Below are 25,593 nucleotides of genomic sequence, written 5' to 3'. Positions count from 1 at the left end.
TTAAAATAAATGCCCATACTCTTTATTTTCCATGTCACTGCTGTATTGTTTTTAACAGTATTAAAGGTACAACAGTACTTTACAGTACATGTACAAGCCTGTTGTTATTTTCTTGATACTGAAAGTATCAAGAAAATGTTTGTATCGTTTGTTTGTAATGTACAGTATTTGCATATCGAAAGCCAGAACAGTAGCCTATCTCTGATAAATTCTAAAACAAAGTGCTCTCACATTGGGAGATTGCTAGATTGATGACAGAGGCTAAAATGACAGAAACTAATATGGATCATTTGGCCTCTTTAAAACGTGTAGCCTACGGCCTCAACAAGGGTAGATAACAGAGATAAGATAAGATATGTTTGGCCACGCCAAATGGAGGAAATGATCTGGAGGCGGAGCGGTCTGTGAAGAGGTGAACGGTATACTTAAGTGCGTTCAGAAGAACTTCAGGGCTTTGCGCACGATCTGAGCCTGTATTAGACATTCGCTAGGTTTACTCTCAGAATTCAAACTCATTTCAAACATAATGAAACCTATGTTAAATCTCTTACTCACTGCATGTGTTTTACATTTGGCTTTATCGACTATACATAATGGTAAGTAGGCCAAGTCGAGGAAGTGTGCAATAGACTAGTGTAGGCCTACTGAAATGTCTGAAATATTGAAACATAGATTGCGATTGACAATGAATGACGACTAGGCCTGCTCATCTTATGCTAACTCTTCCTCTCACGCGTCACTACGAGAGCACAAGAGCGAACAACACGCAACGAAGAACAATATTTTGTCAACAATAAGCAGTTTGACAAATTGCTGTTGTCATGTATTATCGGTAACTATAACGAAAACGAAATTAATAATTTCTCCACGTTGATAGGACCTCTACTCCACACCAAACTGGGAGTCCTTAGGGGGGACTACATGCGTGTTCGCGGAAAGACCACAGTTGTTCATGCCTACCTGGGAGTGCCTTTTGCCACACCACCAGTGGGAAACTTAAGGCTGGCTCCACCACAACCTTTGCAAGGATGGGAAGGCGTCAGAGATGCCACCCAGTTCCCTTCCATGTAAGTTTTTTGATCACTCAAATTGTGCTGAAAGATTCTGAGCTGTACCAGACTGCTTAAGAATTGCTGTTCAAGTTTTATGCACTTTTGTTAATTTTATTATTTAATCAAAAACTGGGAAAGGGAAAACGTCAGTACAGTCAGAGGGTTAAAGCGGAGTAGGCCTAATCCAGAATCTTTGGTACAATGATGCGGAAAGAAAGATATGCCTCAAGCCAAGCAAGTAAGACAACCTGTAGCCTAGAGTTCTCCTAAGCAACAAGACAACACTGTCAACATGTTGTCTACTACAGACAATTTGTTGTTAGAATTGTTCTTAAAAGCTTAAATGTTTTTACCATGTTGTAAGTCGCTTTGGTTAAAAAGCGTCAGCCAGATATAAGGTAATAATGATGTAATAATAATAATAATAATATTAATAGTAATAATAATAATAATAATAATATTGATGATAATAATAATAATAAAATATGTGATGCACTACACTAGATGCACTTAAAATCTGTGTCCTTAAGGTGTGTACAAGACAAAAACATATTTGATTTCCTGATGGAGATGGTCAACATGGTCATGGATCTACCTGAGGTGTCTGAGGACTGCCTGTATGTCAATGTCTACACTCCCATTCAGCCTGCCAAAGATGAAAAGTTACCTGTACGTTCAATTATAAAACAGCTCAGGCTATGCTAAATTGTTGCCAATTATGTTAAGTTATGAGTGTCTCACTGTAATGTGTATGTCAGGTGATGGTGTGTATACACGGAGGAGGGTTTAGTATGGGATCTGCCTCCACTTATGATGGATCTGTCCTGGCAGCGTATCAGAATGTGGTTGTAGTCACCATTCAGTACAGACTGGGCATGCTGGGATTTTTCAGGTGAGTGAGTTACAGTATTAAATAAAATAATTACCATCAAAGTGTAAGCCACTGTTCTAGTGATGATCACCACACACCTCAGATTTAGGCTCACACACCCACAACTGTCCTGTTTGGTCTTCTACACACAGCACAGGGGATGATAACGCCCCGGGAAACCTGGGCCTTTTGGACCAGGTAGCAGCGCTGCAGTGGGTCCAAGAGAACATCCACAGCTTTGGGGGAGACCCGTCCTCCGTCACAATATTTGGAGAGTCCGCAGGGGGTGTTAGCGTGTCATTGCTGGTAATATACATTAACATACATTAGTGGTAGCCATAATCAAGCTGATTTAATTCTTCCTTTAAATTGTCTTCAGTATCTTAATTCATTTAACACACAATGTCAAAGCACTGAACGGTCTCAACATGACTGTTCTCCTTTGCATGAGTTACGCGCAGGGAGATTAAGCAGTTTTATTTTGTTATTTTAATTTGAAGATCATAATGTTTGCATTATAATTTGTAATTGAGGCACAGAGTATATTTTAATAAAGCTTTTGAATTCTTTCACAAGACTTGTACTAACCAGTAGCAGTGTGCTATGGTGCAGTGTGGAGTGACTTTTGAGTCACCGTTGAAAGGTATCTAATGTATTAGATTTAAGATAGTATTAGAGGAGGCCATGTATTAGATTTAAAACCACTCATGTATATTTGAAAAAGAATCTGGATGTTAATGTGTTGCATTTTATGTATGCACTGATGAATGCTGTTGGTCTTTGCTAAAGGTTCTTTCCCCACTAAGCACCGGTCTTTTCCATCGCGGCATAGCAGAGAGTGGTACGGCAGCCATGCTTGCCATCTTCAACCCTGATCCTATGAACACAGCAAAGGTTATCATCAGCCCATCTTCCCCATGTTTTTTTGTACTGTGTGATGCAGCCTGTATTCAAAAGTTGTCTACATCCCCAGATGGTAGCCAATGCAACAAACTGTGAGGGCACCAAACCAGACCAGATTGTGGATTGTGTGATGCGGATGTCAGTCGAGGACATTGTGAAGTTTCAACTGGAGGTTAGTTCTCATTTAAAGTGAATGTATCTTAGATGTCATGCAGAGATAAACAGCAGTGACATACTTCAAAAAAACATGTAGCTTTTAAGCTCTTTCTCTGAAATGATTGAAAGTGCTTCAAAATTCCTACTTTCTGTTTCAACATTTTCCATTTTTTTACAGCATGCAGAGGTGCCCTTTCAAATGGTGAATGATGGCTATTTCCTACCAAAGGCAGTACCAGACCTTCTTAAGGCTCATGAGTTCAACAAGGTGCCATTAATTAACGGTGTTAACAACGATGAATGTGGCTGGATGCTAACTAGTGTAAGTGAACTCAGTTTTACAAATTCATACATCCTTACATTTAAGAGTATGTTGTAAAGCTCACAGTGCCAGGGGCAGCACTAGGGTGTTGCTTGCTGTTGCTATGGCAACACCAAGATATGACTTAGCAACGCCTAAGAAATACCAAGGATACTTTTTTTAAGAATGAAAGAAAGAATGAAATGAAAGAATTAATAGTGTGATGCAATGTTATTATGACCACTTTCTTTCGCATGAGTAATTTTACGTCAAGGATTCCTGGGACACTGAAAGACTGGGGTGCACGTAACTTAGTTGGTGGGCATGTAGCCCCACAGCATGGAACCATTGTTTTCTTTTTTTCAACTGGACCCCCTGAAAGGAGGGTAGGGGGAACACAGTTTTCTGTGAATATCTCCAGAACCATAGGACCTAGGAGGACCATTTCATGTAGCGCCACCTAGTTAAAATCAGTGTTGTAATCGCAGGTATCTCTGGCTGACATTAGCCTAGAAATCTAGACACACTCTAGCGGCTGCAAATGTAATATGCTGCCAGGGTAGTCTAGCAACTGTCCGTTGGCTTGTAATATTAAACTTCTATGAGGCCAATTACATCGTATATAGAGTCGATGGGTGGGCTTAACATAATGACGACTGACCTGTGACCATAAGCTGCGACCATTAATCTCCATCCTGCCACTTTAAAACAAGAAGGTGATTGGTTGTAGCACTATCCTATTGCGTGGAGAGGGAATTTGAAAGACAACCGTTTCTCACCCCTCCACTTGAGCCCTGCCTGTGGTGAGTTCCCAGACCCTACATCTTGATGTGGGTCTGGCTATCAGGCTAGGCTGACATGGTCAAAAGTACACGAAATTGCAAGTGTAGGATCATTATGACACCCTCTGAATGCATGCCAAGTTTCGTGGAACTCTGTCCCTGGGGGGCCATACAATAAATGAATTTATGAATGTTGTGACTGTACATCATCCGGCCTGTAGATGGCCAGACACAGTTTTCTGTGAATATCTTGAGAACCAGACACACGCATAAACAAACACACACACACACACACAAACACAAACACAAACACAAAGACAAAGACACAAAGACACACACAGTAGAAAACTCACAGACAGAGAAGCACACAATCACAAAAACAAGCTCACACATACACACACTCATTTACATAGATAAAAGTTACAGTCAGGGATGGAGTAGGAGATGAAAAAAAATTGACAAGCGTGACCTATTTTTGCAGAGAGAATGTGCAGGACTGAGTGGCGGTCATATTTTGTACCGCTTTGCGGTACGTCTAGTTAAGGTAATGATAATAGAACATTCAGTTTGTAGCCTAAGAAAGTCACTAACTTTGCCTGAGGTGATGGGAGTCAATTATGATTGTCAATATTATAGACCCCTTCAATGTATGTAATCATCCAGCCTAGGTTGGGTGCATGCGCAGCATGGGGTCAGAAAAATGGTGCATCTAATAGGCCGGCATGTTGAGCTGTCAAGGTATGCACTGTCATTGCTACCCAAGGGTCGCAAACCGTACCTTAATTAATTAGTCTTAGCCAATAGCGACTGTAACTAATCAAGGATCTTGCCAGGACGTTGGCAGTTTTACTATACGAAAGTTGATGTTTTGAGGTGAATATGATATGCCAGATAGGCTAGTTGTTTTGAAATTAGATGCACTAACCACCAAGGAGACAAACCGGGGTTACGGGGTAACTACCATACTACATACCTTCAAGCTGTCATTCGCAGGCAGGCAGGGTGTACATTCAGATGAGGACTTCATCACACATCACTTTGTATAGCTACAAACATGCAAACGTTAGCCATTGATGTCAGCGTCTCTTTCCCGCCAGTAGTCACATGACTGCAAAGTATGAATTTCCAGCTGAGTTTGCCCAACGTAACTTAAGTCGGCTACCAAATGAAAACAAGATTGCCCCCCAAAAAAATCAGGCCGTGTGAGCGGAAAAGAGAGATAGAGTGTGATGAGTGGAGGGCAGAATAATGCTTCCTGTTCTTCTTCAATTCCGCCATGGCTTTATTTCGTCATTCAGATGTCAGTCAGAAAGACCTGTCCCCGGCTGGAGAGAGAAACACTGATTAACATCACAAACTTGCCCAGGTTAAACCAGAATCCGCTGATTATTCGTCACACAGATCATACACAGATATCACATGAATGACTGAAGCCTACACTTTCTAATGATATTAGCGCCAAGTTGCTGTGATAAATGGTTCGTGAGAAAATTAACAATGAACTAAGCCTACATGAAATGTAATCATAATCAGATAGATAGATAGATAGATACTTTATTGATCCCCAAGGGGAAATTCAAGGTCCCAGCAGCTTTAGACACCACACACAACATACAGTACAATGTAAACAGGAAAATACAAAGCATATCAACAAATCAACATGACTAAAGGAGCAGTAAAATACTATGGATAAGATGTGCATGAATGTACTGAGGAGGATTGGTACAGTATGTGATTATATCACAATCACATACTGTACACACGTCTCTGCACACCCATTACTCTTGGTGAAATAGGCTACCTCACAAACTCTTCACTCAACACATGTACAGTATCGGTACAACAAGCGGTTCCCGAGTAATGTGTTCTCATGTAAACTTATAGTGCTATATGATCAATCAGCAGTAAGAAAACATTAGTAATATGCTATGTTTTTGAAGGTATGAAATGTGCATGTATTTTCAGTTTATGGCACCACCTGACTGGGTAGACGGCATGGATCGTGACTCAATGAAAACCTTTGTCGCCAACTTATACCGTAATGTAAGAATATTTAAAACGATACTCATCATCATTGAAAGTGAATTTATTACATTTATTATTAATTAAATGCAGTATCTCTCTACAATCTCACAGACATTTCTGGAAACTCTAAATCTGTTTGACGTTTTATTGAGGTGATGTAAATCTTTCTATTTCAGCCAGACAGCGAAATCAGCACTGCCTTGATTATGGATGAGTACCTAGGGAATGGAGAAGACCGTATCAAAAACAGAGACAGCATTACAGAGTTCTGTGGAGACATTTTGTTCACCATCCCTGCTATCACATTATCAAATGCTCACAGAGGTTTGAGATTTACCTCCTACCGTAGCTCCTTCACCTTGTTTAAATTCCAAGCTTTCATGAGAAGAAGCACCATGTGAAATTGCAGTGTCATAAAGGAGAATTCCAGCAATTTTTTACATAAATCTGTTTCGCGAGGTCACCAAGCACTGTCGGTACGAATGAAGAACTCCAAAAACAATCGTTTCCTCCTAGTCCGAGTTGCATCAGCCAGCTAGTGCTACACTCATGAACAATGCCGGAATTCTCCTTTCAGTATGAAACACAGCTGCATAATCATTTCTTCTCATAGCATCATTAAGTATCATGAAGTGATAGGAACATATTGTGCATATATAGACGAGAAGACAAACATACAAAGAAAAAGAGAGAGAAAGCTCTGGTTTTAAATTTCTTCCCACAGATTCAGGAGCTCCAGTTTTTGCCTATGAGTTCCAGCACCCGCCAAGCATGTTTGCGAAGACGCGTCCCAGCTTTGTCGGAGCAGACCACTCAGATGAGATTGCCTTTGTATTTGGAAACTGCTTTTATAATGGCCCCATCAAAATAAATGGTAAAGCTCCCATGGTGTTCTCTACAAGAATGAGGATAATATATAATCTACCTGTTATAGGATTTTTTATCACCTATTTCATTGCAGGTGTTGTGTAATATGATTGAACTGGAATAAATATGCTTAAATTGAAAAAAAATATCTAATCGTTGCATCTTTGCATTCCGTTAGGCACTTTTACTGAGGAGGAAGATGAGCTGTGTAGAACGATGATGGCATACTGGGGAAACTTTGCACGCACCGGGTAATTTCACTCCAAAAAAGTATTGCAAGCCTCAAGACTGCAAAAGGGTTCATAAGTTGCAAGTTCACGTTTTGGACTGAAATAACGGTTGTCGTGTCTTTTGTTTGTGTGTGTGTGTGTGTGTGTGTGTGTGGCGTTCGCTTTCCAATTTGTGTGTGTGTGTGTGTGTGCACGTACTGTGTGTGCCCTCTCTATTTAGATCCCCCAACGGACCTGGGTTGACCCACTGGCCAGCATATGGTGCCAGGGAGGAGTATCTGGGCATCGGGCTGAAGCAGCAGGTGGGATACCACCTGAAGGCTGACCGCTACGCCTTCATGACCCAGACACTGCCAGAGAAGATCCAGCAGATGAAACAGCACCAGCAGCGCACTGAGCTCTAGAGAGAGCAACTGCTACCCATCTGCCTCGCACTGATCACACTCATCTCAGCCAGAACACTTGTTATGGCAGCAGATCCAGCATCTGTGCCAATGCAGAAGCACTTGTGGAAAGCAATGGACGTCTGCAAAACGTAAATTGAGTAAAAAATCTTAATCTAAGCAAAATGTAATTCCAGTTTCCAGTATCAAAAGCAATAAACAAAGGTTTCATGATGTCACAAATTCCAAATTTCTTTTCTGTACAGAGCAAATGCGCAAGCACAGTCAAAAAACTGTCCCCTCCACACTTCTGTGATCCTTGTTACGGTGCTCTTCCAATTTGTCTTTGCACATGGATACCAAACCTTTCAAAATAATTTATACTAATTTCATGGAAGTATAAATTTCACTCCTTCTTTCATGTAATAAAGAAATAACCACAGTAATATTAACACATAAATAAACATGCAATATTTTACATAGACCTAACACCACTAAATCCTTCAGGGCTGAAGGAGGGGGACAACTATCCAAGCATTTTACTATGCAATTTGTCGGTCAGAACTAGGCTTGAAAATACACTGAGAACTACTGTTTCCATAACAAGCATCTCTGAACTGACCTCATTTCAGCCCTCTAGGTCACTTGGTAAGCTGTATGCAAAAGTAGATCAATGTAGAATGAAGATATGAATGTATATATATAATCTTTACAATTTCTATTTCAATTCAATTGGCGTGTATAAGATGGACTATAAATCTGCACAACTAATATTGGGTAAAATTACATGATTATTTCATTTCTATGGATTCCTGTGAACAGTCAAAATTATTCCAAGACAACTGGTGTGAAACTGCAGCTTTTTTCACAATACCCGGAGCATGTAACCCACATGACAAAGTAACAAGCCCACACATCTCTGGGTGAAGTCAATTCTTAGACTATATACCCTTGACAAACACCCTTGGAAAATCATAAGAGGCCCTTAACAGTGATTCTTTAACCAGCTTGCATTTAACAGAGATAAGAATATGTACAAGAATCCCTCAACCTAAACCATGTTTGTGTCAAAGTCCCCATGGGGTCACCATCAGATATCTCCTACAGAGGGCGTTTTTGTTGACACAGGGGTTATCTTAACATTCTTAAGGTAAAGGATGGTAACTAGCTGTCAATCAATGTATATGTAAGTAATACTGAATAATACATGTATATCCCACAATTTGAAGACCCAACATGCTATTATCTACTTATTGCTAAGGATATGCACTGCAGCTAGGAGGTAGGGATGTACCAAAGGAGGGGGAGGAGGGCATTTTTGATTCAATTTAATTGAGACATAGCAAGATGAATCTGACAGTGTAAAGCACATTATTACACACTGCATTTTACATTAAAAAGATTGTCATGTATTGATTCCTAAGAGTCAAAGCTTTCAAATTCTATATTTCTATGCTACATAACAATCTGATGTATAAAAAATGATTTAGAACCCTACTATAGTAATCAAGGATCATTGGTATAGCAGTTGTGTTAAAGACGTTTGTTTTACTAATGGTTTGTGCATTCCTCCATTTCCCCATTTAGTCCTTTATCTTTGAAAATACTATTTGACTATCTCTTTTCTGAGAATTGATTCTCATTTGCCAGAGTTATCTACAGGATTTAAGAAGCTTCTCTCGTCTCATTCCTTTGTTAGCTCAGCAACCCGCATATTGCAAATACCCTTTCAGTCCTGTGTAGGAGGGAGAGGTGAGGGAGAGGCATATAGGGATGCACAGATTGTGGCATTTCATGACATGTTGGCTGAACTGAAGGAGGAGACAGGATCTGATTAGTTCACAGAGACATTACGTCAGTGATGGTGTCCAATTTTCAGTCCTATGAGGCCAGATCCAACACCAATGCAAACATGGCTGCGCCTTTGCTCAGCGCAGCAGCAGACCAGTTCTTGTGCACGCAAGACATTGAAAATAATGTCTCATAGCGCAACGCTTCCATTTGCATGTGCAATTTGAACCCTGCTTCAGACTCAATAGCCCTCATTCTCAGCCACAACCACCATTATCATCTCCTGCAGCCAGCATGAGCTTGTAGGCCTACTCTTCCAAAGCAGAGCCAGTCTGGTCATACAAGCTGAAGAGCTTGCCCAGTTGGAGACTATATACGCAATATTGCTATGCTTACATTTTTCTTTTTATTGACCATATTTATTGGTTGCTAGACTTTAACCCTGCACCGTTGGACTTATTTGCACTACCACCATGGGGAGGCTATATAGTAGCCTAATATCAGATGTGGATGTGGCCATGTGCCATTGTTTACTCTCATGATTGCCCCCAGCTTTGATGTCGATAATGCATCTTGCAGTCACCTTTTTTGCCATGATCGCCCCCTACTTTCTTATCAGTATTGCATCTCCTAACGTCATGTTCACTTGCGACGACGTGCACGACCGACGCACCAAACGACCGCAAAATACGCAAGGCAGCCATGGTGCGAACACGAACGCGTTGTCGGGCGTATTTCGCGGACATACTTGAGCTAACGTGAGGGAATATCCCCGTTTTCTGGCATCTTTGGCTTTCCATACAAGTCTAAACCTGGCTTAATGTACGCCACCATTCATTCAATTATCTTTGTGAATGATTTGTGTTGTGATCTAGCTTTGTGATTCACACATTTGCAACGAACAGAAGGCAAAGTACGGATCACCTTTGGCCTCTTTAAAACGTTTACGGCTACTGCAAGGGTATAGATAAAAGAAGATACCTCTCCATTTTATGAGGGTATAATTGGTGCAAAAGTCACGAGCACATTTAACTGGAGATTTCGCATTCGTACACTAAAGTCACACATGTGTAACCGTACATTTGAAGTTGTACATATGTTTTTCATACCTTGTTAACACAAAATAGGGCTACGGGTTCACGAATCCGTTTTACAAGTTCACAAAACCGTTTTACAGATACACGAATTCTCACCTGTGCATCACAAGTTACTGGCCTCATCCCCTCGAGACTTTTGCCCCACTTACACTGCAACGATTGGGGCAAAACACATTCGCACATCCGTGTTTCATAATCTGAGAACATGCACAACATTCGTGCACTTGCAAACCGTAAATTTGAAGTTGTACATATTTTTTTTCATACGTTGTTAACACAACAGAGGGCTACGGGTGCACAAGTCCGTTTTGCAGGTTTACAGATCCGTTCTACAGATACACGAATCCTATCCTGTGCATCACAGATCCTGGCCTCATCCCCTCGACACTTTTGCCCCATATACACTGCAATGTTTGGGGCAAAACACATTCGCACACCTGTGTTTCATAATCTGAGAACATTCACAACATTTGTGCATTTGTAAACCCAAACGTGAACTAATGCAACATAAGTTGTGCATCTGTGATATATTTTCTCATTCATAAAACTTGCACGGCTACAAGTCAATCCATACAAGTGCTTGAGTCTACATCTGCGAGTTTCCGTTGCTGTTTTCCGGGGACGAATACTTTTGCACCAATTATACCACCTAGCAATGTGCAAAACAGATTTGTACTTGTGCACACAGAGAACATCGAACATCGAAAACAAAACAAGGCGGCCGGATCTGGATCTGGATCTGGATCGCGCCCACACATCCCTGCTCATAGCCTAACCTCCGCTTGTTTCCTCATCAATATAAAGGACAAGGACGCACAATTTGTAGATTTTCTTTTCACAGAGTGAGAAAACATTTCGTAGTGATTATTTGCACCCGGGTGTAGCCTAAATAGTGGAATGGAGGCATTTTCTTATTTTCACCCAAACCTGTAGCCTAATGCGTGCAGAAACAGATGGGATGGCCTATACCTAAATCTAACAAGTTAGGATGTGTAAAAACAATCTTTTTGATGGAAACGTGGTGCTAAATTCCCATAAACTTGTTCAGTGAACGGGTAAAACCGTCCGTTTGTAAGCAAAATCAAGAATTACGAGTTAGTTTACCGTCACCTAGCAACCAGAAGATGGACAAATTTTAGTAGGCCTAGTTCATCGTGCTTTATTAGAATTCGTGTAGGGTAGCGGGTAAATGCATAACTCTGATACTTTCAGATTGGCAGTTCGAATCTTATCCAAAGTTATCCCACTTCTTCTTTTTTTGCATGCCTAAATAGAGTTGTTTTCTGTAGAGGAGTTGACTATAGCGTTCTACTCACAACGGTAGCCTTTCTATAACTAAAATAAAACTAGACCATTTTGACAGGTTCATTAAGCACAAACTCTTATTTGCCGCGAGGTAACGTCATCAAAGAAAAGAGAGTCGTTCGCACATACTTTCACAATATTTTATTTTGGCATGCAAAAAAAAAAAAGAAGTGGGAAAACTATGGATGGGATTCGAACTGCCAATCTCAAAGTACCGCTATATGCATTTGCCCGTTACCCTATACGATAGCTAGTAAAATCTCATGGACTAGGCCTACTAATATTTGTCTATCTTCTGGTTGCTAGGTGACGGTAAACAAACTCGTTATTCTTGATTTTGCTTACAAACGGACGGTTTTACCCGTTCACTGAACAAGTTTATGGGAATTTAGCACCACGTTTCCATCAAAAAGATTGTTTTTACAAATCCTAACTTGTTAGATTTAGGTAGGCCATCCCATCTGTTTCTGCACGCATTAGGCTACAGGTTTGGGTGCAAATAAGAAAATGCATCCAGTCCACTATTTAGGCTACACCCGGGTGCAAATAATCACTACGAAATGTTTTCTCACTCTGTGAAAAGAAAATCTACAAATTGTGCGTCCTTGTCCTTTATATTGATGAGGAAACAAGCGGAGGTTATAGGCTATATGAGCAGGGATAAGTGGGCGCGATCCAGATCCAGTTCCGGCCGCCTTGTTTAGTTTTCGATGTTCGATGTTCTCTGTGTGCACAAGTACAAATCTGTTTTGCACATCGCTAGGTGGTATAATTGGTGCAAAAGTATTCGTCCCCGGAAAACAGCAACGGAAACTCGCAGATGTAGACTCAAGCACTTGTATGGATTGACTTGTAGCCGTGCAAGTTTTATGAATGAGAAAATATATCACAGATGCACAACTTATGTTGCATTAGTTCACGTTTGGGTTTACAAATGCACAAATGTTGTGAATGTTCTCAGATTATGAAACACAGGTGTGCGAATGTGTTTTGCCCCAAACATTGCAGTGTATATGGGGCAAAAGTGTCGAGGGGATGAGGCCAGGATCTGTGATGCACAGGATAGGATTCGTGTATCTGTAGAACGGATCTGTAAACCTGCAAAACGGACTTGTGCACCTGTAGCCCTCTGTTGTGTTAACAACGTATGAAAAAAATATGTACAACTTCAAATTTACGGTTTGCAAGTGCACGAATGTTGTGCATGTTCTCAGATTATGAAACACGGATGTGCGAATGTGTTTTGCCCCAATCGTTGCAGTGTAAGTGGGGCAAAAGTCTCGAGGGGATGAGGCCAGTAACTTGTGATGCACAGGTGAGAATTCGTGTATCTGTAAAACGGTTTTGTGAACTTGTAAAACGGATTCGTGAACCCGTAGCCCTATTTTGTGTTAACAAGGTATGAAAAAAATATGTACAACTTCAAATGTACGGTTACACATGTGTGACTTTAGTGTACGAATGCGAAATCTCCAGTTAAATGTGCTCGTGACTTTTGCACCAATTATACCCTCATACCATTTATGGTTTTATTATGACAAAGTTTGGCCATGCCAAATAGAGCAAAGGACATGATCTGGAGGTGGAGCGCGCTGTGTGTGCTGAGAGGTGAAAGATTTCAGCGCGCTCAGAAGAACTCCAGGAACTTGCGCACGATCAAGGCTACTCTTTCAGGATTCAGACTCATTCTAAACACATTCTAAACATAATGAATCCTATGTTTCACCTCTTACTCACTGCATGTGTTTTACATTTGACTTTATCGACCGTACATAATGGTAAGTACAGTAGGTGTAGTCAAGGAAGTGTGAAAGAAGAAAGAAATATCTATCGCATTATTTGAATCACAGTAGGCTGTTTATAATTTTCTGTACAGTAACATTTCTGTAGATGGGTGTGCGTATTATGTGCGTATACCATTCATTTCTGTGCCCCTGGTTGCAATCATCTACAGTATATTATCAGTAACTATAAGTTGCACCAATGAAAACAAAAGTAACTATTTTTCCACGTTGATAGGACCTCTACTCCACACCAAACTGGGAGTGCTTAGGGGGGACTACATGCGTGTTCGCGGCAAGACAACAGTTGTTCATGCCTACCGGGGCGTGCCTTTTGCCACACCACCAGTAGGAAACCTAAGGCTGGCTCCACCACAACCTTTGCAAGGATGGGAGGGCATCAGAGATGCCACCCAAATGCCTCCCATGTAAGTTTTTTGGTCACACTCAGATTACACATCAATATTCTGATATTTGCTGTACAAATTTGATGCACTTTTGTTGGAAAACGTCAGTACACTGATATAAAATAAAACTAAGATAGGCCTATATCAAGCCAAGCAAGAAAGACAACCTGTGCATTCTTAGAGTTCTCCTTAGCAACAAGGCAACATATGTTGACAAATAGGTAATAACACTAAATGTGTCCTCTTAAGGTGTGTACAAGACAAACAATTATCTGTTTACCTGTGGGAGATGGCTGGCTTTGACGTAGATCTACCTGAGGTGTCTGAGGACTGCCTATATGTCAATGTCTATACTCCTACTCAGCCTGCCAAAGATACAAAGTTACCTGTAAGTTCAATTCTAAAACAGCTCAGGCTATGCTACATAAATTGTTGTCAATGTGTTGGTTGTACACAATGAGTTAAGAGTATCTTACTTGGCTAATGTGTATGACAGGTGATGGTGTGGATACATGGAGGAGGGTTTAGTATGGGATATGCCTCCATGTATGATGGATCCTTCCTGGCAGCGTATCAGAATGTGGTTGTAGTCACCATTCAGTACAGACTGGGCATGCTGGGATTTTTCAGGTGAGTGAGCTATTTCAGCTGTTATTGTGAATAAGAGATTACAGTTTGGGTCACACTGGTTGCTGTAGGTGCAGGCCATCATGTGGACCTGTTGACCGGCACCTTTTTTAATAATGTAATGAGCATCAACTTCCCTCATTGGATCATGTCACAGAGCCTGTGAAGAGGTCAGGGTGTGAATTTATATTTATCAAGGTGGAATATTTTTTTTCTAACTCATATTGCGTTCCCTTGCAATAGTTTTGCGTTCCCTCACAACAACTTTTAGGTACTCTCACCAATTGTTTATGATCATTTTGCATTCCCTCACAAAATCAAAACTATTGCGAGGGAATGCAAAAGGAGCTCCCACCATGCATGGCCCTTCCCGGGCACTGTATGTTTCCCCCATATTACAATCCCTGAAAATAAGGCGCTGACAGGAATGCGTATTCAAATTGTTTTCTAAAGTGTAAGCCACTGTACCAGCACGCCTCAGATTTAGGCTCACACAGCCACAACTGTCCTGTTTGGTCTTCTACACACAGCACAGGGGATGATAACGCCCCGGGAAACCTGGGCCTTTTGGACCAGGTAGCAGCGCTGCAGTGGGTCCAAGAGAACATCCACAGCTTTGGGGGAGACCCGTCCTCCGTCACAATATTTGGAGAGTCCGCAGGGGGTGTTAGCGTGTCATTGCTGGTAATTGCTGTACATTTACATATTAGTGAGTGACAGCCATAATCAAACTGATTTTATTCTTCCTTTAAATTGTCTTTAGCATCTTAATTCATGTATCAAATTGGGTCATATTTTGCACCTGGCGCAATGTGGTACAAAGCGTGACGCAAGTCTTATTCATATTGTACACATTGTCAGTGATTCATTGTTCGCCTTGTGCCCCACTTCCATTAAATATTGTGCTCAGGGGTGTGCCAATGAAAGAACAAAGTGGTTCGGCGTATAATCCAAAAATAGCTATTTTGCAACAACTACTTGATCAAGGAAAACCTAGCCTGGAAATCCAGACCCACATCTAGAAAGATTTTGCATTCGAAATTATCACAGCACACAATTTGATAACACTATGAGCAATGTTTACTGACTGATTCCAGACTTCAACGTTGCAGCACTGTCGTCATCTGTTTAGCTCACCTCTGGCCTGCCTATATCAGATACCGTACACCAATGTGATTGGTGCAGGTTGGCTCCAAGGACATGGGTAATAAGCATAATTACTGATTAACCAATTCAAATTCAATTTGTGCTCTTGTGAGAACTCTGGATTTCCAGGGTAAGGGAAACTTGGTCTAAGGAAAACAGCCTATAAAGCACAGCCCTGAAGATGCAGTATCATGAGTAGGCAGCCGCTCTTAACAGCAAGTCCAATGCAACGACTGATTTTCAGGATGGATATCCAAAGGATTTCTATTCAGTCATTCGAACATTATTGGGCCAAGTTTTTAGACTATAGGTAAACCCAGGCCAATCTGCTGGCGATTTGATTTCGCCTTGCAGCTCAGCCTGGAGGCCTCCACAATTTTCTATCCTGCTTCTGTTACAAATCTGCGGGGACCAATCACAAACTGGCTTATCCACCTGGTGCACCTTGATCATTGGTCTGATTGGTTGAAGGACTGTCCAAATGCATACAGAGTCATTTAAAGTATGCCCGTTGATTACGCCTCTTGTGCTGTAGAAAGTACAGAACAGACTCCCCAGACCAATGGTCAATCTTTAAAGATTGAGCTTGGTCTGATGATAGCCAGGCTTGCACGTTTTGCTTTTTTTTTCAGGCAATGTTTTCAGAACTGTTTTGTCATTGCCTGGCAGAGACCCAGTGAAGTTTCAGTTCTGTTTGTCTATGAGTTCAAGTATTAGGTGAGTGCAGATGCATGTAGGCTATGATAGTCACACAGGTTTGCAATAGAGCAAGTATTAGTGGAATCAGATATCTATCATCTATTGTTCTTCTTTCCCCACTTTTTTAAGATGCCTCTTCTCCCTAGAGTGTTTGAGCTATCGACGCAGTTCAAACACTAAAAAATCAGGCCCGATCCGGTGTATGTTGCTTGTTAATGTCGGATGGCTGCCGGTTGTCGTTTGTTCCGGTATTCCGGTTTTTAGACCCTTGTAGTTCCGCCATGCTCCACCAGAGGCATTTCCCCATTGAAATGAATGGGGGACTGTTCAGGCGTTTACATAACTGCCCCCTGGTGAGCAAGCCCACTCTTGCAACTCCTCCATGGAGATGCACATTTCTTTTGTTATTTTAATTTTCAAATCATAATGTTAGCTTTAAAATTTGCCATGGAGGTATACAGTATATTTTATTGTACGGTTACTTATCAAGACGAGAGAAGAAACTTACCACAATGGGTCTTTAAAAATGTTTTTAAAGAAACACTTCACCGTTTTTTTTATATTAAACTATGTTATTCCCTTAACTAAGAGGAGTTGATACATACCTCTCACGTTTCAATGCGTGCAGCGTGCACTCACTGGCTCTTGCGCGCGGCGCAACTTTGATAGCATTTAGCTAGCCCAATGCATTCATTAGGATCCAAACAGAGATGAAGTTAGAAGCGACCAAACACCTCCATGTTTTCCTTATTAAAATACAGTTACACGAGTAGTCACACGACCAAGTATGGTGAGACAAAATAAAACGTGGTGCATTTCTAAGCAGGCAAAAGGGATAACTATATTACTACTACACTAACGAGTTAGCAGGGTGCTATGGTGGAGTTTGTAGTGACTTTTGAGTCAACATTGAAAGAAGGTCAGTGTGGTGTGTCAAGATTCAAAACTACTGAAGTATTTAAAAAAGAAAATGTGTTGCATTTTGTGTATGTATGCACTGATGAATGCTTTTGGTCTTTGCAAAAGGTTCTTTCCCCGCTAAGCACTGGTCTTTTCCATCGTGCCATAGCAGAGAGTGGCACGGCACCCATACTTACCCTCTTCTCCTCTGATCCTATGATCACAGCAAAGGTTATCATCAGCCCATCTTCACCATGTTTTTTACTATCCTACTGTATGTGATGCAGCCTGTATTAAAAAAAAAACAAATTACATTCCCAGATGGTAGCCAATACAACAAACTGTGAGGGCACCAAACCAGACCAGTTTGTGGATTGTGTGATGCGGATGTCAGTCGAGGACATTATCAAGTTTCCAAAAGAGGTGAGAGATAGTCCTCATTTAAAGTGAATGCATCTTAGAGGCACGGTTGCCACCTATATCTGATAAAAACCTGGACATATCGATGACCCAACCAACCACTTTGCTCACAAGTGAAAATGTCCTTTAGATATTAGACCCACAAGACAAAATTGACCTTTGCCCGGTAAAATTGTGCATAGCCCTGGATATACAGCTCAAGTATTCTCATAAGAGGAAACTTATCTTAATTTATCTTAGCTGACCTGACCTGATTGTTTAAGATAGGCCTACTGATTGGGCTTGCTTTTGATCCCTCTTTGCTGAAGAAATAAGTAGAAGGATGACAGTAGATTTGCATTTAACACCATAGCCACACCTACTGTATATTATTTAGTAGGCCTATGTCTCAATCAGACATTGGAAAAACTTAGCCTAGCACGCTCCTTGCTGGCGAGGGGGAACGAGTTCAGCCAGGCGCTCTCCCCTCTCCGAGCCACACTGGCCCCGTTCCTGGGCCTGTTCAGAGGGGGACGTTACCTGCCCTCTAAGAGGCGCGCAGAGGCCACAGCAGCGCTCCCCCCCTTTGCTAACCTCCCTGTTAAACAAACAAGCGATCAGAATAGTTCCTTTCGAGCGGAGCCATCACGGCTTCTACTCAAGGTATTTTCTGGTTCCAAAGAAAGGAGGGGGCCTGCGTCCAATATTAGACCTACACGCTCTGAACAGATACTTAAGAAAGTACAGCTTCAGAATGCTAACTGATGCGCTGACGCACTGATGCGCTTCGTGCGCCCAGGCGATTGGTTCACCTTGGTGGATTTGACGGACGCGTTCCTACACGTCCCAATCTATCCTCCCCACAGAAAGTTTCTCAGGTTCGGGAGGGGAAGCCACTCGCCTGGCTCTCTGGGTTTGGCCCGTGAAAGGCTAAATCTGACGGCTGCAGGCAACCAAATCTGAGCTACCACATCGCTGTGGAGTTTCCAGTCTCCGTAGCGGGGGTTGCCCCTGGATAACAAATCTGCACCCAAATTCAATACACCGGGGACGTGCGTGGCTTTCAACGACTGGAGCCGTATGCTGCTCCATAAAATCAGTCTGTGTGCCAACGTGTGCATATGAAGAGACCTGAGTCCCCCCTGCTTGTTGACATAAGCCACCACTGTGGTGTTGTCCGTTCTGACGGCTGCAGGCCTGCCCTGCAATGTCATAGCGATCATTCAGAGCGCTAGGGCTTCATCAACCAGAATGTTGTATGATAGCAAATGGCGTGTATTTAATGATTGGTGCATTAAAACAGGGACAATAGCCTTCCAGTGCTCTGTGGACGTTATCCTTACGTTTCTACAATATTTACTGGATAGGAACAAGTCCTTCTCCACTGTTAAAGTTTACCTGGCTGCCATTTTGGCCTGCCATGTAGGCTTTGGGGACAAAACAGCGGGCCAGCACCCTCTCATACATCAGTTTATGAAAGGAGCGCGTCGCCTCCGCCCGGTCTCTAACCACTGGCCCCTTCGTGGGATCTACCTATGGTTTTGGATGTCCTGTCTCACAACAGTTAGATCTTAAAGTGCTCTCACTTAAGACGGCATTGTTGGTTGCCTTAAAGGGATATTCCGCCATTTTTGGAAATACGCTCATTTTCCACCTCCCCTCGAGCAAAACAATCGATATTTACCTTGTTCCCGTTCATCCAGCCATTCTGTGAGTCTGGCGATACAACTTTTAGCTCCAGCCTAGCATAGATCATTGAATCGGATTAGACCATTAGCTTCTCGCCTGCTAGCTTCATGTTTAAAAGTGACTAAGATTTCTGGTAATTTTCCCATTTAAAACGTGTCTCCTCTCAAGTTAGAAAGTGCAATAAGACCAACTGAAAATGAAACCTGGCGTTTTTCTAGGCTGATTTGACATGGAACTACACTCTCATCTGGCGTAATAATCAAGGCAACTTGCAACCTACTGGCACTACTACTGCTTGTTGTCTATGGGGACTATTTTCAGATGCTGCGTACGATATCACTGCGCCTTCAGTACGTTTGCAAGTTGCCTTGATTATTACGCCAGATGAGAGTGTAGTTCCATGTCAAATCAGCCTAGAAAAACGCCAGGTTTCATTTTCAGTTGGTCTTATTGCACTTTCTAACTTGAGAGGAGACACGTTTTAAATGGGAAAATTACCAGAAATCTTAGTCACTTTTAAACATGAAGCTAGCAGGCGAGAAGCTAATGGTCTAATCCGATTCAATGATCTATGCTAGGCTGAAGCTAAAAGTTGTATCGCCAGACTCACAGAATGGCTGGATGAACGGGAACAAGGTAAATATCGATTGTTTTGCTCGAGGGGAGGTGGAAAATGAGCGTATTTCCAAAAATGGCGGAATATCCCTTTAACGGCTAACAAGTAAACGATATTCACGCATTATCCGTGAATCCAGCCTGTATGCAATTTTTCCCGGGTGACACGAGGGTTGTGCTAAAACCCAACCCAGCGTTAATTCCAAAGTTTTTCAATCCGTCACTGTCGTGCCATCCGATTGAACTATATGCTTTCAATCCGCCGCCCTTCGCCTCCCTGGAGCAGGAGTGGCTGAACACGCTCTGCCCAGTCAGAGCGTTGCACGCATATGTGGACAAAACAGCAGAGTTAAGAAAAACGGACCAGCTGTTTGTGTCTTGCGCGAAGTCACGTCTGGGTGTACCGCTCACTAAACAGCGGCTATCACAATGGATCGTGGCGACCATTCCCCTGGCCTATACCACCAAGGGGCAACAACCCCCGGCTGGTTTGCGAGCTCATTCCACTCGTGGAATGTCAACCTCGTGGCCTCTATTTCAGGGCTTCCCCATAGAGGATGTGTGCTTGGCAGCGTGTTGGGCAAATCCGACAACGTTTGTCAGGTTTTACAGACTTGATGTCACAGCCCCGACCTTAGCGCATACAGTGTTAAGCACTGAGACGCCTGGTTGTGGGACGCGCTGACTCATTAATGGGGATCGCAAGCCTGTGTGGCAATCCGGGAGTCACAATATCCCATAGTGAGATACCGAACGAATGCTTGAAAGAGAACTGAAGGTTACGACCGTAACCCCGGTTCTCTGATAGCATGAGTGAGTATCTCACCGGACCACCCTCCTTGCCGGTGGCGAGAAGAGGTTGGTCGTAACCTTCAGTTTCATTTTCTTTTTTACTGGTCTGTCAGTCTTTTGGACATGCTATCATCTTTGTCCTCCGCCTGGCCACTGATATTAACAATAACGAAAGACGTTGAGTTGGCTATTTGACGTAAGACTATTCACTGCTTCTGCCGCCTGAAGTAGCTGCCAAGACAGACGTGCTAGATAGGCTACGCCACGTTCCTTCAGAGCCAATGATAGCATAGGCAAAGGCAAATTCAAGTGGAGAGAAAATACCGGTAGTAAATTGAACATACGTATTCACGTAGCCTTTCGAAAATCGGGACATTTAGTGTCCCGGGAGAGTACATTTCCCGAAGTAAAACCGGAATGGGTGGCAACCCTACTAAAGGTGAGGCAGAGATCAAGAGCTGGGACATATTTCATAGAAATGCTTCAAAATTTCGAATTTTGTCATTCAACATTTTCCTTCTTTTTTTTTTACAGCATCCAGAAGCTGTCTATGGAGTGGTAGTGGATGGCTATTTCCTACAAAAGGCAGTACCAGACCTTCTTAAGTCTCATGAGTTCCAAAAGGTGCCATTAATCAATGGTGTTAACAACCATGAATGTGGCTGGGTGATACCTGGTGTAAGTGAACTCGGTTTTATAAATTCATACATCCTTACGTTTCAGAATATGTTGTAAAGCTCACAGTGCTATATGATCAATCAGCTCTAGGAATAATAATGTGTTATATTCTTGGTTGGTGTTAAGGTATGCTTTGAAATGTGTATGTTTTTATTTTCCAGTTTTTGGCAGCCCCTGACTGGGTAGACGGGATTGATCATGACTCAAGCAAAACCTTTGTCGACAACCTCTACCGTAATGTAAGAATATAGCCTCAAATGATGCTCTTAAAGTGAATTTATTACATTTATTATTGATTAAATACAGTATCTCTCTACAATCTTAGAGAAATCTCTGGAATGTCATATAAGACCCAACTTTGATTCTAATTGACTGCTTTCTGTAAAGTTTTGTGAGGTGATGTAAATCTTTCTATTTCAGCCAGACAGCAAAATCAGCACTGCCTTGATTATGGATGAGTACCTAGGGAATGGAGAAGACCGTATCAAAAACAGAGACGGCCTTACAGAGTTCTGTGGAGACTTTATGTTCACCATTCCTGCTATCACATTATCAAATGCTCATCGAGGTTTGAGATTTACCTACTATGTAAAGCACCTTATTCAGAAGCTTTCCAAGCTTTCATGGGAAAAAGAACCATGTGAAATTGCAGTATGATAAAGGAGAATTCCATAAATCTCTGTTGGCACTTTCGGTATACAAAAACAACCCTGAAAACAATCCGTTCTACCTAATTTGAGTTGCTACGGCCAACAGGCTGGCAGGCAAGTTGCCAGGCAGCTACAGTCAGTGCTACACTTTGGGGGCATGAATAGGGGGGCTCATGAACATTGCCGGAATTCTCCTTTTATGAAGTGAGAGTTTTCATCGGGGGTTGTTTGTTTGTTTGTCTGTCTGTCTGTTTGTTTGTAAGCAAGATAAGATCTATAAAAGTTATAGATGGATTTCGATGAAATTTTCAGGGAATGTCTGAAATGACCCAAGGAAGGAACGATTACATTTTGGGAGTGATCCGTATCACCGCCTGGATCCAGGAGGAGGTTATGTGTGCGCTTGGCGGAGTTTTGCGATCTCTGAGTGCTTTTCAAGTTTTCGTGTTTTTAATATACAAGCAAATTTTTCTTTAAACAAAAAAAAAAAAAAAATACTATTTCAAGAAATAGAAGAGCTATGAGAACAAAAATCCAGGTCAGTTTTATAAAGTTGAAAAAACTTTACCAAAATGTTTTGCACATCTGAATATTTTGCTTGCAAATCGCAACTTGCAAAAGTTTTTGCACACAGAAATCATTATTTTCACAATTATTCACAAGAGTCGAAATGTTTTGCACATCAAAATCTTTTGAAGCGAAACGTTTTTACTTTAAAGTTGAACAGAACATAGTAGGTGGTATCTACACAAGATGGGTCTCTATCGGTGGATTTGCATCAGATTGACTGCATGGCTGCCGCCTATCCCCCCTGCTCTAACATAAATAATAGAAATTAGTACATCTGTAAATTTTACTTTGCACATTTAAAGTTATTTCAGTAACCAAAGCAATACTTACCTTGTCATCTTGCTGTAAGATAACATCAAAGATTAACGTCACTTGTTAACTCCACTTCAAACCAAGTTCTCGTGGTAACGTTATACAACGTTCCGACCAAAGAGGATGGAAGAGCTGGGAGGAGTAGGCGGCAGCCATTCAGCCAATCCGATGCAAAGCTCCCGATAGAAATCGCGCTCAAAATTGTTTTAAAAAATCAACCTGGAGTTATGTTCTCAGCTTTTTTTTCTTTTCTAGAAATCTAGAAATGTTTTTTAGGTTTGCATTAAAAAGACACAAAAATCACCCCATACCTTTCAGTATCATAGTTGCATAATCATTTCCTCTCATAGCATTTAAAAGTATCATGAATTGACACAGGAACACATACATAGTACATGTACAAATAAACAAGAACACACACACACACACAGAAAGAAAGAGAGAGAGAGAAAGATCTAGTTATACTGTACATTTCTTCCTGCAGATTCAGGAGCACCAGTTTTTGCCTATGAGTTCCAGCATCCACCAAGCTTGCTTGGGAAGAAACGTCCCAGCTTTGTCAGAGCAGACCACGGAGATGAGATTGCCTTTGTATTTGGAGACTGCTTTTCGCCTCATCTCCTCAAGCTGAATGGTAAGGCTCCCATGGTGTTCTCTGTTCTTCAACAGAGAATTAGGATCATACATAACTTATCTGTTCACCATAGGATTTTATATCACCTATTTCGTTGCAGGTGTGTTGTAATATGGTTGAACTGCAAAATAAATATGGCTAAATTGAAAACATCTAATCATGCATCTCTTTGCTTTCTGTAAGCCACTTTTACAGAGGAGGAAGATGAGCTGTGTAGAACGATGATGGCATACTGGGGAAACTTTGCACGCACCGGGTAATTTCACTCCAAAAAGTATTGCAAGCCTCAAGACTGCAAAAGGCTTCATAAGTTTGCAAGAGCATGTTTTGGACTGAAATAATGGTCGTCGTGTCTTTTGTGTGTGTGTGTGTGTGTGTGTGTGTGTGTGTGTGTGTGTGTGTGTGTGTGTGTGTGTGTGTGTGTGTGTGTGTGTGTGTGTGTTTGTGTGTGTGTGTGTGCACGCACGTATACTGTGTGTGCCCTCTCTATTTAGATCCCCCAACGGGCCCGGTTTAACACACTGGCCAGCATACGGTGCCGGGGAGGAGTATCTGGGCATCGGGCTGAAGCAGCAGGTGGGATACCACCTGAAGGCTGACCGCTACGCCTTCATGACCCAGAGACTGCCAGAGAAGATCCAGCAGATGAAACAGCACCAGCAGCGCACTGAGCTCTAGAGGGAGCAACTGCTACCCATCTGCCTCGCACTGATCCAATCACACCAATTTCAGCCTGACCACTTGTCATGGCAGCGATCCAAGCACTTGTGGAAAGTAACTACTGTTTCCATAACAAGCATCTCTGAACTGAACTCTGACCTCAATTCAGCTCTCTGGGTCACTTGATATGACTTAGAAACACAATTGAGCCCTAGGGCCCATAGGCTTTGTGAAGCTGTGTGCAAAAGTATCAATGTAGAATGAAAATATGAGTATTTTAGAACAACTTTGCAAAATGCCATATGGAAACTCCAATATTGTGTCAAATAAAAGGTAACACTCTAATGTTTTATGCTTGCATTCATTTTGTACTTCATGGGTTCCAATAGGCCCTATGGAATCTATGCTAATATGGGATAATTACACAAAATTATAAATCTTTAGAATTTATATTTCAATTAAATTGGCATGCATAAGATGGACGATACATCTGCACAACTAATATTGGATAAAATTACATGAATATTTGGTTTCTATGGATTGAACATGTCAAGACCCAACGTGCTATATCTACTTATTGTATACACTGCACTAGGAGTTAGGGATGCACCAAAGGAGGGAGAGGAGGGCATTTTTTAGCAAGAATAATCTGACAGTGTAAAGCACAACACATTACTACACTACACTTTACATTAAAAAGACTGTCATGTATTGAAGAGTCAACGCATTCAAATTATGTATAATATTATGGAACATCTGATGTATAAAAATTATTTAGAATGTTGGGGGGCGGTGGGGTAGCAGTCCTGCCGGCGGGACACCTGAGGATTAGGTACAATACCTATCAGTAGCGTTAGCTCTTTGGAGATAGTTGTTTTTGGCTGTTAGTCCTTTGCCTCCACAACAACAGCACTGTCACTGTGTACAGGGGGAACAAGTCATTAGAAGTAGACTATTTACAATGGCAAAGTAATATTGCGACTCTAAAGGGAGATCTAGAGCTGCTAAAACTACCCCAAACTACAAAGAAAGGTGCATTCAAGGATTGTGCAGGAAGTCACCCTTGTTTCTGCACATTAGACAGACAAAAACTATTTGCCAACTTGCTTAAGTTGACTAAAAAAATGAATATAAAATCATCTTTTGGAAATTGATCTAATGCCTTGAAAAGAATGGGTAGAAATCCAACCTTTATGAACACCAATTTGGTGAATGAAGAATGTATCGTAAATGAATAAGTGTTCTACTTTAAAATACATGGGACATAAATA

The 25,593-nt window shown here is 41.7% G+C and overlaps 1 protein-coding gene across 1 annotated transcript; it reads left to right on the top strand.

Moving 5' to 3' along the window:
- The first annotated feature begins 408 nt into the window (after window positions 1–408).
- On the top strand, window positions 409–24,667 carry ces2b (carboxylesterase 2b). The gene is made up of 27 exons (XM_062547921.1): window positions 409–596; window positions 878–1,067; window positions 1,583–1,721; window positions 1,811–1,944; window positions 2,076–2,229; window positions 2,713–2,817; window positions 2,897–2,998; window positions 3,161–3,304; window positions 6,031–6,108; window positions 6,267–6,414; window positions 6,815–6,964; window positions 7,136–7,208; window positions 7,408–7,587; window positions 13,438–13,541; window positions 13,783–13,972; window positions 14,201–14,339; window positions 14,448–14,581; window positions 15,109–15,262; window positions 17,450–17,554; window positions 17,645–17,746; window positions 21,353–21,496; window positions 21,658–21,735; window positions 21,917–22,147; window positions 22,470–22,536; window positions 23,513–23,662; window positions 23,846–23,918; window positions 24,157–24,667. Exons 1-27 carry the CDS (start codon window positions 527–529, stop codon window positions 24,338–24,340), a joined length of 3,522 nt encoding a protein of 1,173 aa, XP_062403905.1. The 5' UTR covers window positions 409–526; the 3' UTR covers window positions 24,341–24,667.
- The last annotated feature ends 926 nt before the right edge of the window (window positions 24,668–25,593 follow it).

Source organism: Sardina pilchardus, chromosome 10 (genome assembly GCF_963854185.1).
Source record: "Sardina pilchardus chromosome 10, fSarPil1.1, whole genome shotgun sequence".
Taxonomy (NCBI): Eukaryota; Metazoa; Chordata; class Actinopteri; order Clupeiformes; family Clupeidae; genus Sardina; species Sardina pilchardus.
This window is presented reverse-complemented; position numbering and strand designations above follow the sequence as displayed.

What these genes read in the sequence shown, in the direction of transcription:
- ces2b (XM_062547921.1), top strand. Translation starts at nt 527, where the DNA reads ATGAAACCTATGTTAAATCTCTTACTCACTGCATGTGTTTTACATTTG. An exon ending in CCAAAGATGAAAAGTTACCT is followed by an intron (nt 1,722 to 1,810) that starts GTACGTTCAATT and finishes TGTGTATGTCAG; the next exon opens with GTGATGGTGTGTATACACGG. An exon ending in CCGCCTGGATCCAGGAGGAG is followed by an intron (nt 22,537 to 23,512) that starts GTTATGTGTGCG and finishes TTCTTCCTGCAG; the next exon opens with ATTCAGGAGCACCAGTTTTT.